This window comes from Echeneis naucrates, chromosome 3 (assembly GCF_900963305.1).
Source record: "Echeneis naucrates chromosome 3, fEcheNa1.1, whole genome shotgun sequence".
In the NCBI taxonomy this organism is placed as follows: Eukaryota; Metazoa; Chordata; class Actinopteri; order Carangiformes; family Echeneidae; genus Echeneis; species Echeneis naucrates.
In genome coordinates this window covers 23,207,929-23,226,372 of record NC_042513.1, presented here as the reverse complement: position 1 = coordinate 23,226,372, position 18,444 = coordinate 23,207,929, and the positions used below count along the sequence as shown (strand labels likewise).

The 18,444-nt window shown below is 44.2% G+C and overlaps 1 protein-coding gene across 1 annotated transcript; it reads left to right on the top strand.

The window, feature by feature from the left end:
* Positions 1-12,747: 12,747 nt before the first annotated feature.
* onecut1 (one cut homeobox 1) lies at positions 12,748-17,425 on the top strand. The gene is made up of 2 exons (XM_029498816.1): positions 12,748-13,804; positions 17,136-17,425. The coding sequence occupies exons 1-2, from the start codon at positions 12,748-12,750 to the stop codon at positions 17,423-17,425; spliced, it is 1,347 nt and encodes a 448-aa protein (XP_029354676.1).
* Positions 17,426-18,444: the final 1,019 nt, after the last annotated feature.

The following is an 18,444-nucleotide window of genomic DNA, read 5'->3' as shown; positions in this document are numbered from 1 at the left end:
TTAATCAAAAAGCAAAACAGAGTGAGCCAACTTAGTGAAGTTAGTGAAGTGTAAATGCAAAACAAAGAGGAGACAGGACTTGACACTAAACCAAATCTTCATTCATTAGTATTTTGAGAAAAAATATTGGACAATTCATAAGCAGGGTTAGGGTTCGGGCATCAGTGTTCCCTCCAGCATTGTTTAATATTTCTCATTAATTGAGAGTCTTTTAACAGATTCAGTGTTATTTCATTGTGGTACAGTTTGTCAGCCGACCAACAATCAGTGAAGTTGGATTTCTTTTATGTGGCTCTTTTTTCATCTATGCCTAATAACTTTTGGCACAAACAGCGTTTTAGTTGGCTGATGGCAATGTCTTCATTCCTTAATAGTTCATTGTGGCAGTGTAAAAGAGCCTTGTGCGCGCTCAATTTGTGAGATTTATTGAGCAGAATCATGTGCACCTTATTCTGTATTCTCATTCCTGCTTTTATTCGTACAAATAGTCCACATAGTTTTGTGCATTTTGGTCCAGACCTCTGCTCTATGGTGGTGTCTGTAAACACAATTGTTCACACACATTTTTCACATTGTTCACATAATGATTTGCTGTTAGCAAATTGTCGCTACTCAAAATATAAAAATGTAATAAACAGATCTCATGTCCCAAACCTGAAAGATTAACAACAACATGGGTTAGCCCATCTTGGAGCCAGGGACGCTGAGACAGCATGGCATGTTAAACTAGTAGTTATAACCACTAGTTTTAACCTACATACCTTTTCTGTGGCCCACTCACAGTTATTTCCTAAAACTAAACACGGTATTTTTGGTAGGCATTGATCCGGCTGCAGGGATCAACATGATTATTTAGTCCAGCAGGATCAGTCTATGGGATCAAGAAGGAGCATGTCATCCTGTGCGATGATGTGGCTCATTGTTTTGAATAGTTTCCTGTGTCAGCCTTCAGCTGCACATGCAGTACTGGTTAGTAGGATCAGCTTCCATGTGATTTGTCGACAATAAGAGAATGAATGCTGTCACCAGACATACTGTTATATCTGTTACAAGTCTCAGCTAATTCCATGAACCTTAGTTTACATACTATAAGCTCCATGAACATGAATTAATGTACCTCAGATTTTGGTTTGCGCATCCATCCCTGCGGGAAGGTCTGGATGTTGTCGTGCATTCGCTGCATCTCGCTGCCCTGGCCTTTCGAGGATGACTCGTCTCATCAGAAGCCACTCACAGCTAAATGTCCCATCTGGTAACATTTCCACGTTTCTCCGCCTTAAATCAATAGCAATAATTTTGCTAAGACCCTTGTGTGCAAGCACACACACACACACACACACACACACACACACACACACACTCACTCACTCACTCAGAGACACAAGGACACATGCATAGGTCTATTTCTCTTTCTTTCTGCCTCCATTTAATTTGATAGCCATTTGTGTGGATCTCTGTCCTTTTAGCAATTAGCTTTGAATGTGTGCTTCAGTTTGAAACAAAACAATATGCCCATTCCTTGACTCGCACCGCATATCCCTCTCATATTCTGGTCTCTCGATTAAATTTATTGATCGTTTCCCCTCCAATATTCTTGATTTGTGGTTCTTTTTTTTTCTGAGCATTTTGGTTTTCCTACTATTCCATATACAGAGGTAATACTGCAAATGTACAGACGCCGACACACACATGCACCAGTCTCCATCTTAGCTCACTCCGGCTGCAGGTTGGGCTGTGTGATGGCCGACGCTGTTCTTCGAGGTGCAACACATCGATGCAGCTCGTGCAAACACACGTTAACACACAAGGTTAAATGCACATTTTCTCTCTTTTCTCCCTCTCTCTCTCTCTCTCTCTCTCTCTCTCTCTCTCTCTCTCTATCACATGCAAACACACTCGGCTGCGTGCTGTGATTGATTCTGGACCGATGGAGCCGAGGTAGCGGTGAGTGATGCTTCGTTATTAATGTATCCAGATGAGATAATTACTCAGCCCGTCTGCTCCTCCGTTGATCAGCCAGTTTGTTAAACACGCGTCGGGGATTATGATGTCAGACAGATTAAATGATCAATTACACACACACACACACACACACACACAGCAGAATACATGCTATCTCTGTGCATATAGACACAAGCAGGCTGTGGACAAGTGTGGATGTTGTGTGTGTGTGTGTGTGTGTGTGTGTGTGTGTTTATACTGTATGTGTGTTGGTCAGTGGCCGGTTGGTTGGGGGTCCTGGCTTCTGACCTTGAGCTCAGGGGTCAGGCAGCAGACGGCCAGCCAGCTGGACATTTCCATCTCAAAGACCCCGAGGACCCCTCAGCTCACACACACACACACACACACACACACACACACACGGCTCCTCTAAGTTCCCCACCCTCCTCTTACTTGTATCTCATTTTCTCCTGCTGTGGATGGTTTATGAGTGCGGAGAAGCTCCAGCCATTCATTTCTCCCTAACTGGGGGTCTAATGGAGAGGTCTACGCTGGAAACCTGAGCTCTCACTGAGTAATGAGCCGCCCTTTACTGTCCAGTGTGTGCGCGTGTAGGGTTGTGTGTGTTTCATCTGTGTGCGTGTGTGTGTGTGTGTGTGTGTGTGTGCGTGCGTGCATGCAATGCCTAGCTGGCTCTGTGCGTCCAGGCTCTGACCCTGTAAATGATGTCTCCCCTCCACTCATCCACAGTGGCTCTTTACTGCTAATAACCTCTGATCAGATCTTAGATGGCAGAGCCGTCCACTGGGCCTGGACTACCTCCAGTCCTGCAGCCTGCTAATACGCTCCAATCAACCGTGGGCTTCTCCATTGGAGGTTGATACACAGGGATCCATGGAAGAGAAGGGTCACGCCCAGCGCCCCCCACGTAGCCGCCCCACCAAATCCCCGCCAACTACCTCTGCCATCTCTGAAGGCACAGAGGGGCTGGGAGGTAGTGTAGTGTAGGGTAGGATGGGGTGGGGGGGGCTAAGCACTTCTCCACAGTCTAATGTGGTTAGGGCAGGACCGATCAGTCATCCCGACCAATACTAACCATGTCGCTGGGCCTCTCCTCCCATCTTTTCCACACAGGAGCCGCAGAGAGCAGCTCTGTACATTTACCTGCAATTAGATTTGCCTGAGTATCCTGCTGGGAGTGATGGAGGCCCCTCAGACACTGAGATGGCAACAACTTGTGTGTGTGTGTGTGTGTGTGTGTGTATATCCATACATATGTACATGTATGTATTGTGTGTTGTTAGATGCACATTTGGATTTGAATGTTGAATATATTTTTGTCTGTGTGTGTGTGTGTGTGTGTGTGTGTGTGTGTGTGTCAGCAGTAACATATTAAGGACCAGTGCTGCGTGGTGACAGCCCAGTAGTGTTTGCCTGGCCCTTTCCAAAGATGGTGTATGGATAATGATTTAACCATTGAAGATTAGTGATCAGACGAATACAATGGAGGAGCTGATAGCTGCCTCTGTCTGTTTGTTCAGTCTCTACTGGGAACAGAACAGATCACACACACACACACATAGTTACATTAGTATAATCCCCTGTCGCCAAGCTAAATACTTAACCGTGTACGCATACACAGGACACAGGAGCTCTGCTCTGTGTGTGCGTGTGTGTGCGCGCTCGTCCAGGTGACTGTGTGAACCTGCGCTGTGTAAACACATCTGCAGTTTCGGAGGGCGGCTCTCAGCCTCATCAGGATGCAGACACACAGATTCCATTCCCTTGTCCCTGAACCTCCTCTGTGCCCCCCCCCCCCCCCGTTGGTTTCCCTTCTCCTCTCCTCTCCAATCACCCCTTTCTTCACCTCCCCATGATTTACAGCTCCTTGCCCCTCCTCACACCTCGGCAGCACATTAAGAGCATTTAAACTCTGGACATTACTAAACAGGGATCTTTATGGAGCCAGTCCACACATCTAAAGCCCATTACAGCTACATCAAAGCAGGATAACAATGACTAATGAACAATAGATATCATGAGAGACTGTGCCAAATCAGTGTTCACTGTTAGTGAGACTGTGTGTGTGTGTGAATGAATGAATGAATGAATGAAAGAGCTACAGAGGCAATCATATTTCCATTATTTTTTTTTTCTCTCGTAAAATGTGTGTGTGTCAGGAATGTATGTCTCACATACACATTTATGTGGTTCTAGTTGTGTACCAGCTCTTTGATTGAACTAGTCAGCAAATACAGTGTTGTTTAAAGGGCACTTAAGTGTGTATCTTTGGCTGCACAGCGGGTTTAAACTTTGCTTTCTGAGTGTCTCATCTATAAGATCAGCAAACGTGCTGCATGGGGAACATTTATATCCACACACCACGAGCACATATAGTCTCATCCTGGATTAACACAACGGGATCCAGAGACATAAATAATATAATAACCTCAAACTCCAACTGGCAGCTTCAGTACTGAACTCTTCCTGTTGACCTAACAGCGCTGCCCTCGTCCCCTCTCTTGTTGAGTCTGTACATGTGTGGAGGTATTTCTGCCCCTGCACTGCAGCGTTTAACGGAGAAGGTGGAAGTGGCGTCCGTAATCCCATAATGGCAGGTACATGATGTCAGGGGGAACCCATGTAATCCTCTTTGAGATGCAGCTATCATTGTCCTTACCGCAGCCACTTTCCCTACTAATCCCTCCACTTCACCCCCTCCTCCCTGAAACAAACACAGAGACACAGAGTATATGCTCTGCTCATCACGCCATGCATAGTTAATCATGATTAACAGCAACATGTATGTTTTCAGCTTTGCCGTCAAATGAAAGAACTGGCATCAAAAACAGAAGTGGAGTTTTATGATCTAGCTAAATGATATAACCTGAAACGATATTTCTTCATAAACTGCTTGTTAAAGTTGAAGTGATGAAAAAGAGGCACATTTAATAGTATATGGCCAAATCCTGGACAAACTTCCCTCTCAGGCAAAGAGACATAAGGGCAATGTTAAATGACAGATTGGACAGCTGGAGGAGGAAAAACTAATACAATAAGAGATACTGCTGGCATCTGAAAGGTTGGCTCCCTATTTCATCATGAAAAATGTATAAATAATATTTTTATCAAATAAAACTTCATGTATAAACAAAAATGTCAGTGTTCCTTCTTTTCTAGCAACAATTTTGATTGATGGTTTATTTTAGTGAAGGTTATTTCTATTTGCTCGCAGAATTCATGTATCTGGGACTGTTTTCACTTTCTTTCACGCTGTAGTAGCCACCTCAGCCTCGTGAAGGGAACGTTGAAGTTGTGAGATACAGCTGTGGTTTGCGTGAGGAATTTCAGGTTTAAGAAACACTGACACCACACACCTTATGGCCCCATCAATGAAGTCTTTCTGTCTTTCAAACACAGAAATACACAACTACGGTCAAAGTTTCACGAACCTTCCAGCTGAGACTTGTGGCGCACAATGGTAAGCCCCTCGAAACCACACACACATACACACACACGCACAAAAGAAGAGTACAGTCTCTTGTTGACATAAAATATATAATCCTTCCCCTTTCTGAGATATAGATTTTCAGGCACAAGTAAAGGACAGCAATTCTTGACCTAACCACTGAGCGCCTTGTTAAATCTGCACACACTGTGTACTGCGCACACATCACTTTTAACAGGTGGAAGCTTGTTATTCAATATGACGCTTCCTGCTGAAAGGATGTTAACTGATCAAGAGGGACACTGCTGCATTATTAAAGTTTAAACAGACCTATCCACTACTGAGCTTTGCTGTTTCATGGTAAACTGTACACTGGATTTATACTTGTGTAAAGTCAGAGCAGCTACTTTTTATTTATTTTAGAATTAGCTTTTATTAAACCTCACTGCCTTCGTCATTTGAGTCATGTAAACGTTTAAAAACAGCTATAAAAAATACAGACTCAGGCCCGTTTTTATTTAATATAGATGTGAGTAAATGTATCACTTCATGTTAAATCTACTGTAATAGTGAACAAATACACATAAAGATATTGTTAATAAATGACTTGTCATACTAGTGAAATAAAGTAAAGTAGAATTTCAGTGCATTTCCATATTAATATAATTAATATATAAAACGCAGGTACTTAGATCTAAAACATTGTTTGCCAACAAAATAAATAATGCTAATTATGTACATCCAAGTTTGCATAATGCTGTACATCAAGTGCATTCTAAATAAAGATGTGAACCTTAATGGTGACAGCTCGTCTTGCGAAAATGAAGAACTCCATTTCAGTCGACTTCATAAATTTAATCAGTTAATCCTGATTCGTTTTGTGCAACAATAAAATCTGTCCAAGAACTGAAAGGGTCTATCTGGGTAAAACAAAGACTGCACCTTTTTCTTATTATTTACCTTTTTAATCCTGCCCCGCTGGTATCAGCCAGCCCACTGACCACCAAGCCCTTGGGCCGTAGGGTTGCCGACCTCTCACCCCTGACCCTGTCAGCTGGTCAAACTCTAACCCCGGGACAGATGGATAACGGACTCTATGCTTTATCTCGTTCTGACCACGCTCTCTTTCTCCTTGCCCTTGCCGTAGCCTTTCCTTTCACCTCTTGTTACCCTTCCTCTCTTTTTCCTTCATCTTCCCCATCCTGCTCTTGATTGCTTAAACTCCTGTCGCCACCTATGTGCTCACTTTCTGTGTTTCACCTTTTCCTCCCCCCTTCACTCCTCCCCTCGTCTACCACTCTTACACCCCCCTTCGCATATTTTGCCATTTCCATCTGTCTATGCTCAGGTGTTTCACCTCTGGAGTGTGTTTGTCACAGCTCTGTTGCACTTTAATATCGGATTGACTGTGCTGGAAAATATCGCAGCCTCTGACTATGAGCTACTTTCTTCAATTAAAATGACAGTTTTCATGAAGGGACAGTTATCTCAGGCCATTATTGAGCCCCACGTTATTCATTTCAGAGCAAGACAAGTGGTGACACTTGTCCTCAGTCTACAAAACACGTCATTTCTGGTGTAACGTGATTTCAGTCGTTAGGAAAATGAAATCAATAAAAGATTAAATATTAATACATTAACAATCCCGCTTCTGTGACTGTGCTGCGGGTTTCTCTCACTAATAAAAAGCTGTTTAAGCAAAGCAATGCTCCATCCACATCCTCGCATTTACATCTTATTCATCCTGCCAAAACAGTATTTTCGTGGCGTCTTGATAAAAATCTAGTTTTATCCTCGTCTGTGCGTGCGCAGCGTGTGCGTGTGCGTTAATACATGGGATCATTATAAACATTTATGCAGTAAAGGAGCCTCTCGTGCCAAAGGGGCTGACGCTCAGCGGATCGAACCTTTCGATTGATACTGAAACAATTTGCATACTGATTCTCTTTCAGTGCGCACGGATCCATAACAACACTGGCCGGCTATTCAAATGCGCCTGCAAAGAGAAAAGCGCAGAGAGAAGCGGCGGCGCCGGAGCAGGAAAACACAGGCTTATTATTTTATTTTGTTTCGTTTTATTCTTTCTTAGCCAGGAGGATCATTTCCCTTTGATTTGGAGACGGGAGAGACGCGTGCGGTGGCTGAGGATCTTTACCTGGTCAGGATTTGGGACGGACTCCTGCAGCTATGGAGGAAAGCTGGACGCCGGAGGAGGAGGTTGAGGGAGAGGGCGGGACGGGGGAGACGAGACGCGGAGGAAGCGAGGGCATCCTCGGCCGTTTGCGGGTCGGATGTGTCGGAGTTAAAGAGTTTATGTAAATGGTTGGCGGAGATCTGTCGCTTTGGGCTGCGCTGTTTGGGAGTGAGCTGTGAGAGCTGCGTGACACAGTCGGATCCTGCGGTAAAGTCCGAGGACCACAGTGTGTGCGGCGCGTCCGTGCGTGTGCGTGTGTGTGCAAATGTGCTCCGAAGAAGAGGAGTTTAAATGCAGACATTTCGCACCCTGGCACCCCGTGGAGAAAGGAGAAGTGGACAAAAGAGTGCAGTCCAAGTGTGACGCACAGCAGCTCACTGATACATGTGCAAACAAACTTACAGCAGCTGCGACACTTTTCAACCTGTAATTCCAGTTTATGGCCCAGAGGACACTTCCTAATCAAAGAGTCTTTACATCTTGTCATAATAATGCAGATCCGAGTCCGCAGTGAGCGACATTAGGACTGCTGCTCTGCGTGATGCAGCTCTGTGGACGTGCAGAGTCCAACTGCGGCATTTTATCACCCGGGATTGATATACCAAGACACAGACATCCCTGATTATAACCTGATTTGACTGATTAATTAATAAAATCTTGGTCAACTGCAGTTGTGCACGTAGGCGCGCACGACCTCAGGCTCAGGCTGAGCTGCTGAATTGATAAAAATGAACTCAGTTTAAATTCATATATCTGAAATAGATGAGTTTCTTCTGTGAGCCTGAGGTCGATTTACGCGCAAAGACTGTGCCAGAAAACGTGTTGTTGTGTTGGAAAGCAGCCCCACCCTGATGTTTATCAGGTGGGAAATTTGTATCTCGTTTGAATTGTAAAATATATATAATAATATTATATTATCATTATGATTTAGCTCAAATCTCGCGAGTAATGTCCAGTTTAAATTAGAAAATATTTACACTGGAATTAACATATCTGTATTTCTGAGGATAGTCTCCTAATTATCCCATATAAAAAAATAAATAAATTAAAACATGACTTGGGATAAAAGTAGAATAAATATAATAAGTGTATAAATAGCTGATAAATGTTGGCACAAAAAACAAACATTAAAAATATGATGCCACATTTTAATTATCACCAGAAATGTTAAAGGGCGTTTAAATGTATTAGTTATTTTAAGATTAAAATTTCTCCAAAGAGTTTTTTAACGCTGATTGAGCCGCAGTCTGGTGCAGTAAGTCATCTTTTTGATTTGAAGCACACATTTGGAGCAGCTCAGTGGGGCTGGTTTGGCTATCGTTGACACGGTTTTGTTGTCATAATTGGAGTCTCACCAAAGTTACAGGGAGTAATTGGGCGGCATATGGACACCTTAATGTAAGGTGATGCCTTATTAATTTCACATGAGTGCACGAATCAGAGCAAGTGACGCGGAATAACACAAGAGAAGAGGCAGTTGATTTACCCCTGAGCAAGGCAGCAGGGCCGGCATCTGCTGCTCGGCCATGATGGCATTTTTATTAATTATGGAAAAATAAAAAGGAAAATTCCTTAATCGAAGGGAAGGACGTTTAAGCCTTATTATTATTGTTGTTGTTATTATTATTATTATTGGTGTTGTTGGTGGAGGTGTATCTTATTCGTTCCTCTTTAGGTGCAGTTGTGATTTTAGTGGGAAAACTCAGACCGGTTCTTAAATGCTGTAATGCGGGATTAGAAGCTCTGAGAGGAGATGATCCCCTTTTAGTTCCTAATGTGATCTTGGTTTGTCATCTGCTAACTATTTCAGTGAAGGCGGGTTATTTTTTTTGTTTTTTTTTTTTTTACTTTACCTTAAAAATAAATTAAGACATATTAGAATAACTAATTGAAACTATTTTAATCTTAAATTTCTTTTCCTCTATACAGGCTATAGCAAATTTAAATAATCATCTTATACAAATAAATTAATTGGTAAGATAAATTTATATGTGTGCAAGTAAAATAAATTTAAAAACATCTCTTTATTCTGACAAATCAAATGCCTGAGCCTGATTTCTTTTAGGAACTATAATTTTATTCAGTATTGATCGGCGCTGTGTGGAGTGGTGTGTTTTCAAGGCCTATAGCCTCCTTCAAATATGCTGTAAAGGCCAGTCACCAACACTGCAATGCACATTTTTATGACGAGCCCAGAGAGGAATCATTTCATCATCTCCTCAAGTATTTTAACATTTAGGCTTTGTGTGTTTCTCTCTGATCTCCCTGGTCTTTTACTTTGAGGATGATTTGAGGATAAATCACAGAATAATTTTGCGAAGAAGCAATATTTATGGGACTCTGGAGCTAAAATGTGAACCAGTAAATTAGTTTACTGGTGCAAAAGGATAAAACAAGAGCAATGTGATTTATTTTCAAAAGGCTAATTCAATTTCCGGATGTATGCGCCCTCATATCATAAACGACCAAAACTCAAGAAGGCTCATTTGTAAAAGTTTAGTTTCTCCAAACGCCATTTAGCACAGGCTTATTCTTAAACAAGATGTAATTGTCATTTTCAACATCTATAACGCTCGCAACGCTGTGTCACTTTGCAGAGCTGCAGAAATATTGATCCACGGTCCTTCTCTGCGAGGCTTTTTATTGTTTCTGCTCGGATGTGCTGCGGTGGGTTTCACGGGAACGATGAGCCTGATAAATAATCAGCCATAGACACACAACCTCCAGGTGACTACTGCGTGGCACATGGGCCTGCGTTTTATTTACATAGATGTAAATAAATAAATATATCTGTATCTATATATACAGGGAATTTCTGTATATCCGTGGTCGGTGGTTCCCTGAATTGAACTCCAGTTGAAATGTATCACATCATCTTTTAGATGCTCGGAAAAGCCCTCACACTGCCTCATATTCTCTGCAAAGCAAATGTCACCGGCTCTTCAGGCTAAGTCAGCCTGTGCTCACTGACCGGCGCACACAGACACACACAGACATGGCAGGATATCGATCCCTCTGAGAATGTGCAGATGAGGTTTTGCTGCCATGTAAGTCCAAACCTTTTTGTTTTCATATCAGTCTGTATTTCTACGTGTCGTTAGTCTGTGTCTGCAGGGCAGATTAAAAGCACGCCAAACTGGCCTGCAAAAATAAATGTAATCATGTGAAACTTTAATGAGGATAATAGCGTGATTCCTGATATATTTTTTTTATTATTATTTTTTTTTTTTTTTTTTGTGTGTGTGTGTCTTATTTTATCTGTGCAGGCATCCCAGCGTTGATCTTAGTGATGCTGACTTGAAATGAATGATTATATTCCCAGTGCTTTTGTTTCCCTGTTGACAGACATGTCGTCCGTCTCTTAAAGTCCATTATGTCCACAGGACGACACGGTTGGACAGCCACACTTCGAGGAATTAGTGTCCTTTTGTCTCGACACACGTCACACACACGCCGTTGACATTGACTTCACATCAGAGACAGTTTAACTTCTCTCTCTCTGTCTCTCTCTCTCTTTTCTTTTATTTAACTCGTTCAGTCGAGCGTTGGCTCCATTGTGGGGGTGCCCTGACAGATGCGGGGCCCCTAGCACGTCCAGGACAGGGAAAAGTCTGAAAGGTTAATCTGTCCCCCCGCAGATGTTGGCTTTGGGAGTCTTGAAGCGTCACCTTTGACATGTCCCTCATTCAGCAGGGGGTCCAGCAGGACACTGACCGCTGCAAGCTGTCACCTCGGCCGGCTGAGGACGCCCTGAGCTACCGCTCTATTAGGCTAAACGGCCCCTGACATGTGAGTAGGAGTTGGGCTTTTATGAGGCTGCAGGTTTGGGGGACTTTGACACATCTTATGTGTCAGCATGTCGTGTCCTGTCTGGCCTTCAGGCTTTTATTGATGCTGTGAATATTTTCGATGTGAATTTGTTTTATTTGGACCAAAATAAAACTGTGTTTGAAGAAATTGTTTGTTTGTATATTTTTTTTTCTCTTGTGTTCACATTTTAATACTCGGTCTAATTGAATCCTAAACTTCAGGATTATATGTGCATGTGTTCAAATAGGACAAGCGTGTGTCCACACAAACACAAACACACACACACACACACACACTGTTGGGCTTGGTTCGTTAAGCCTAATGGTTGAACAATAGCCACATCTGCTCATCTTTTTCTATCAAAAGAGAAGGTACTACAATCTTCCTCGTTTGGTTAAACCGCCACATATTTGTCCTTTTTTTAAGTGGGGGGGGGGAGCTGAAGTGACTTCATAATAATTAAATATTATGAAATATATTAGTTATAACATAAATAACTTAAATCAATCGCTTTGTTCCTCTTTTCTCTTCCTGAATCTGTTGGAGGTTTTTGTTTTGTTTTGTTTTTTCTTTTCATCCCAGACCTCACTAGTTAAAAATCAACTCTAAATGAACCCGGAAGTTTACTTCATTTGCACTTAATCATTTAAGGAGGACTGAAGATAAAGGCTCATTACAGCTAATGGACTCAGCATTTTCCAAATAACATTCAACTGTGCGGTGTGAACTTTGGCTCCGTGGGATTTAACCAGAGATCCGAGTATTCAGAGAAGATGTTTAATCCACAGGCTGAATGTTAGTGATGGAGGAGCAGACGCTTTTAGCAGGTGGTTTGATGCCTCCCTTCCTTAATAAGGTACCTGACGTCACGGCAAGGGGGCGGCGCGTGTCCGTGCGTGTGTCCGAGAGAGAAAGAGAGAGAGAGCATGGGAGGAGATGGGCGACCGCACTGCGCATGTGCGGACAGTGATCTGTGCTGCGGTGGAAGAGCCGGAGACTCACAACTAGAGAGATGGCGCGGCACCCGACCGGAGCGCGAGGACAGCTGGTTGGCGGTGGGGGGGCTTGAATTGTAAAGAGAATCAGAAAAAAAATAATATATATTTATGTTTATATATCAAAGAGCCAGAAATATCAGGAAAAAACGGGCGATAGGGAAAAGGAAGTTTCCATTCTCCAAAACAGCATCAGAGGTAGGAGAATAATCAGATAGGTGAGAATAAGGAGGCTGCTGCGAGGAGGAGAAATAAGAAAACACGAAAGAAAATTGAACTTTACCGGACGAGGGGACTTCTGGACATCAGCTAACTCCGGTAGGTCAGATAGATGGTTTGTCCACAGCGCTGCCCGGATCATGAACGCACAGCTGTCGATGGAGAATATTGGCGACCTGCACGGAGTGAGCCATGAGTCCGTGGCCGGTCACGGAGAGCTGCTGAGTGGCCACAGTCCGCATTCCCGTCCGAGCCCCCGGGGTCTCGGCCACCGAGCTATGGGCATGGCGACCCTGCTAGACAGCGGAGACTATCACCCCAGCCACCCCGGACACCTGCATCCAGCCATCAGCATGTGCGAAGCCCCCCCCGGCATGAGTGCGAGCAGCACCTACACCACCCTAACCCCTCTGCAGCCCTTACCCCCCATCTCCACCGTCTCCGACAAGTTTCCCCCCCATCATCACCACCACCATCCGCATCATCCTCACCCCCATCCGCACCAGAGGATCCCCGGAAACGTCAGCGGCAGCTTCACATTGATGCGGGAGGACCGGAGTCTGGCGCCTATGAACAGTCTGTATCCCGCATATCATCACAAGGATCCCTGCATGGGCCAGAGCCTGTCCCCGTTGTCTGGCTCCGGTCTGGCCAGCATACACACGTCCCAGGCCGGCATCCCTCCCTACGCTCACCCCGGTGCCGCCATGCCTGGGGAGAAGATGCTCACCCCCAGCGGGTTCGAGGCTCACCACCCGGCCATGCTCGGCAGACACACGGAGCAGCACATGAGCTCCTCGGCGGGCATGGTACAAATCAACGGCCTCCACCACCACCCGCACGCCCACCTCGGCGCGCAGGGGCACGGCCAGGGGCTGGGGAACAGCCGGGAGCAGGCCTCCGGGCCCGGGCAGCAAGGGGCCGGCGGTGGAGGGGGTGGTGTTTCTGGGGGACAGATGGAGGAGGTGAATACCAAAGAGGTGGCGCAGAGGATCACCACGGAGCTAAAGCGCTACAGCATCCCTCAGGCCATCTTTGCCCAGCGGGTCCTGTGCAGGTCCCAGGGGACCCTGTCCGACCTGCTGAGAAACCCCAAGCCCTGGTCCAAGCTCAAGTCCGGCAGAGAGACCTTCCGCCGCATGTGGAAGTGGCTGCAGGAGCCTGAGTTCCAACGCATGAGCGCACTCAGGCTCGCAGGTGAGCGAAGCCTCGGTAAAGCTCCTTTTCTTTCTGCTTCATCTTCTGAATGTGGTCAGTGTGCTCGAGTTGACGCTTTAAAGGGGGAACACTGGGCTTGAAGTGACCTGAGCTTTTAGCTTTAGCTGAGAATTCAAACTGTAAACATGTGAAATCTCATCAGGGCAGCATTCAGGACAGCCCCCCCCCCCCTCCAGACTTATAGCTCTTTATCTAAATAACATGCAGCTCGACTTTGTGCAAGATGCTGAAAGTCAAATGAACCAGGACATGCTTGAAAGTTTGATGAACTCTTGTCTGTCTGGATAAGGACGGATTTTAGATAGAAGGTCTGTCAGTTCAACAGAAGGCTTTTATTCCGCGTGGAAATAATGTGGCAACTCGCTAAACCTGAAAATTGCTTCATCAAGTTGTTCAAAAGAGTTGTCTGATATTAATCCCCCCTTTTTGTGTTTCCATACTGATTTTCGGGTTTGTGTGAAACAAGTGCTCATGTCATTTTACCTCAAAGTATCGACCGCCTGGACTGTGAGGGTAAGCTGATCCTTCGCCCAGAAAATCGTTAGGAATGTGTTTATTTTGGTGAAGATGCAGCTGATCAGCCTTTTTGGTGTTGCCCTTGGTGTAAACAGACAGCGTGCGTGTGTGTGTGCGTTCAGCTGTGCTCGACTTCATTTAAATGTAAAATGAATCTGGAGTCAGTGGAGGATGAAATTGTAAAAATAAAAATTAGAATAGAATAGAACAGCCTGTTTATGTTTTGGTCATAATTTAACTCTGACTTTGTCTCAGGTGAGAATCCTAATCTTCAATTACTCACCCGAGTCAATTAAGGCGCGAAATAAGGCCCAAGTCACACGTGCACGATCACACACACACACACACACACACAAACAGACGCTGGAGGTTTTAATGCTTCTGTCCGTAATCACTGAACCACAAATGTACTTTTTTTTATTTTATAAAAAGTGAGGCTGTGGCTTCAACTTGGAAAGTGCGTGGATTTGCGTGTGCGCGCGCATGCTCGTGCACGAGCATAATCGCAATTGATTGCGTTTCAGTTTTCCCATCTGCTGCTGCTGCTGCTGAGTGTGTGTGAGTGTGTGAGAGTTTATGACAGGCTTTGGTAAATGGTTAGAAAGAAAAACATTTGCAGGCTGGATTTGGATTTTGACATTTAAATCATCAGTGTGATCAAACGACAGTCGAAATAACAGCCAGATCAAATGGCTGTTAATAAATATCCATGATCATTTACTTAACTTTGGGGATGAATTTTAATTTGTTGCTATTCAGAGAAAATAAGCATCTCAAGCCTGATTTTTCTTTTTCGTTTTCTTCTGTTACTTCACCTTTTTGGAAAAAAAAAACGCCATAGGTAAACGTCACAAATTCTCTGTTTAGAAATCAACTTTTAATACACATATAAATAAAGCTTTTTAAAAAAAACTGTCCGAAACTAAGTTGAGAGAGGAATATAAAAAAAAATACAGTTAAACAGAGAATTAATTTGAAGAGAATAGGCTGAACGCCATTTTATTGATCCGTTCGTTCCTATGTGAACTAGATGTGATACACTTATTGATTTCAGGCATCTGAAATTAATCTTCGGCCTCTTCTCCTTTTCCCACGTATTCAATTACCTATCTGAATTTTCCTGAATAAAATAAAACAGGACTCATTCAGAAGTGTCTGTTTACGTCGGTAAATCAGGTGTAGATGTGTTTTCAGTTTTTCTCTGGCTTTGAATAAATCGGTGGGGTGTTCAGCCATCCTCTGTTAGATCAGGAGGACAGCTCGGTGTTTCCAGTTGAATATTTGCAGCATTAGTCGTACAGAGGTCTGTTTGTTGTTCTCTTGTGCTCCCTGTGAGGTTATGAAATGCGGGACTGTCGTCTCAGTGTGTTAGTGTGTGGAGTTATCTGTGTGTTTGTAATCATTAGCAGGGAGCAGCAGCAGCAGCAGCGTGTGTGTGTGTGTGTGTGTGTGTGATTATCCCGATAACGAGGCCGTTGTTCTGTCCCCCCATGATCCTGGGAAAGCTGCCTCTCTGGCCGGGCCTCCTGTGCCGGGGCCGGGCCGCTGTGTGACTGTGTGCTGGCTCCTGCTGTCTGAGTGGCCTTCACTTCTTTACTGATTTATAGCGGTCTTTACACGAGGAGCTCTGGCTCTCTGTTAATATTTACCAGCGCTGGAGACACCGAGCTGCTCATACTCACCATTACACTCCAGTTTATGGCTGTATACGGACAGGACTGCACCGTGCTGAAGCAGGCGACACGGCCGAGAGTCTGCGTACAAATTAGGTCATAAAGTGGACTCCACACACGGCACTTTTCAACTGTTTGCTTTTCTAATTGTGTTTATGTTAATTTCTGCACATTTTTTAGCTAAATTTGGAAGGCGATGGCACAGGTACATAGAAAATGAATACAATTTCAAAGGAGCACTAAAACAAGAGCTATTAAGGCAAAATTGGATTCGATAGCTGTAGATAATTGAGTTTTATCGGCTCAAAACGTTTTAAGTGAAACGTTTAATTCGCTGGTGGCATGTAGAAGAACGGACCCGTTCTGGTTTAAGAATTGCTTTGTGGTTGGGAACCCCCCCAGAGTCCAAACTGGGCCTTTCTCCAGCAGCGCGCGTCTGCCCCCTCCTGGCCTCGTCCCACCGATCGGTCTATAAAGAAAACAATGCCGCCCTGGGGAGGTTGGACTCGGTCTCAAACTGTCTGCATTGAAGATCAGTCTCTGCGGTTCAGTTTGTCCTCCGAGGCGATCCGTCGCTTTCAGCACCGCGGACAGCTCACCTGATTCCTTCAGGTTTGTGGCCGTGTGCAAGACACATTAATCAGCCAACCCTCCTGTGAAATATCTGTTTCCATATTAGCTCTTCATGTTGTACAACTTTTTATCGATGATATTTGGAGGATTGTGGAAGAACCGTCCAGGTTAGGGTCGTTTCATTTGATGCAATTCTCAAGAATCTCCGAAAACATTGAGGCAATGTTGCAAACATCTGTGAAAGGAAACGTAGAAATGTTTTTGTGGGGAATCAGCAGTGGTGAGCTGATTTTGAAAAGGTCAGATAGTGGTATTGACTTTTGACAACAATAGAAAGGAAAGATAAAGACAGACCCCTCAGCTCAGGTGAGGTGGAGAATAATAATTCTCCGGTCAGTTGCAATAATGCTCGTTTATTCCAGGGTTTGGAAGATTCTCATACCAGTTTTGCTGCTCATGCCACAAATCCAGCTTCCACACAAGCAGACTTTGTTCTCTCATGCAAAACCTCCTTTTCTCTGTGTGTCTTTGTCCTGAACTCTCCACAGCATGTAAACGTAAGGAACAGGACCACGGCAGGAGCGAGCGAGGGAACGTCACCAAGAAGCCCCGGCTGGTGTTCACAGATGTGCAGCGGCGGACGCTCCACGCCATCTTCAAGGAGAACAAGCGTCCGTCCAAAGAGCTTCAGCTCACCATCGCTCAGCAGCTGGGCCTGGAGCTGGCCACAGTCAGCAACTTCTTTATGAACGCACGCCGCCGGAGCCTAGACAAGTGGGTGGATGATGGCTCCAGTCACTCAGCCAACTCTGGTCCTAACGCCTGCACCAAAGCCTAAAGATGGACTGATTTGACCAACTCATGGACTGACTCAACCTCGGTGGAAAAGCTTTAAAACTTAAGAGAAACAAAGATAAACTTAAAAAGACCTTGAAGCAACGTTTTGCCCTTAAACCTGTACTATATTGATATTTATAGTATCCAAAGATGAAAAAACAAACCAAAGACTTCTTGTTTGACCTGCTTTGAAATGTTTGTTTCAGCAACACATTTATGTGTAACATACTGCAAAAAGACTCTAATTTTGAACACCCCCCCCCCCTCACATACACACAGTCACTGGTCTCTAGCTTTACTATACCCCTTCTCACCTCCCAGCCAAGTATCAATCTGTCATTCACCATCCTTATCTTTAATCTGACTGGTTGGTTTTAATGATGGGTCCCCAAATGGAGGTTTAATCAGCCTTTTGGCAGTCTGATCTGCAGCTGTCCACACTTTTGAAGAACAGCCAGAATGTGGAGCTCCGGTGGGATTGGCCAATCAAGTTTAAAGAAAAAAAAAAAAAAAATCCTACAGGAGCGACCGGATTGTTGTACGACCTTGTTTGGATCGGTGGACTATCTGTCTGTCTGTCTGTCTGTCTCTCCAGCTGTCTGTCTTTATATCAAGCATCCCAGGCAGACAAGGGAATGCCCATGTGTAGACTGCTAACCCAGAAACCAGAATCTGAACCCTCAACCAAAACCAAGATCCCCTAATCTCAAACCCACATGGTAGTGCTTTCTTCCAACATGCTGAAGCATTGAATAATTAAAAAAAAGAGAGAGAAACCGAAGCCTGCTACACCCTGAAGCCTCTCATGCAGCTTAGAAATAAAACCACAAAATATGCCATGAAGTAAATTGACCAAAGAATATATTTTGTAGTTGATAATCTTAAGAGTATTTTTACCTCATTCCCTTCTTTACCTCACTGACTGTTAGTTTGGCGCCAAAGAAGACAATGTTACTGATTATGGTCCATCCAACATTTTGAGTCATATTTAAGTTTCTACTCTCTCTATATGGAAATAGT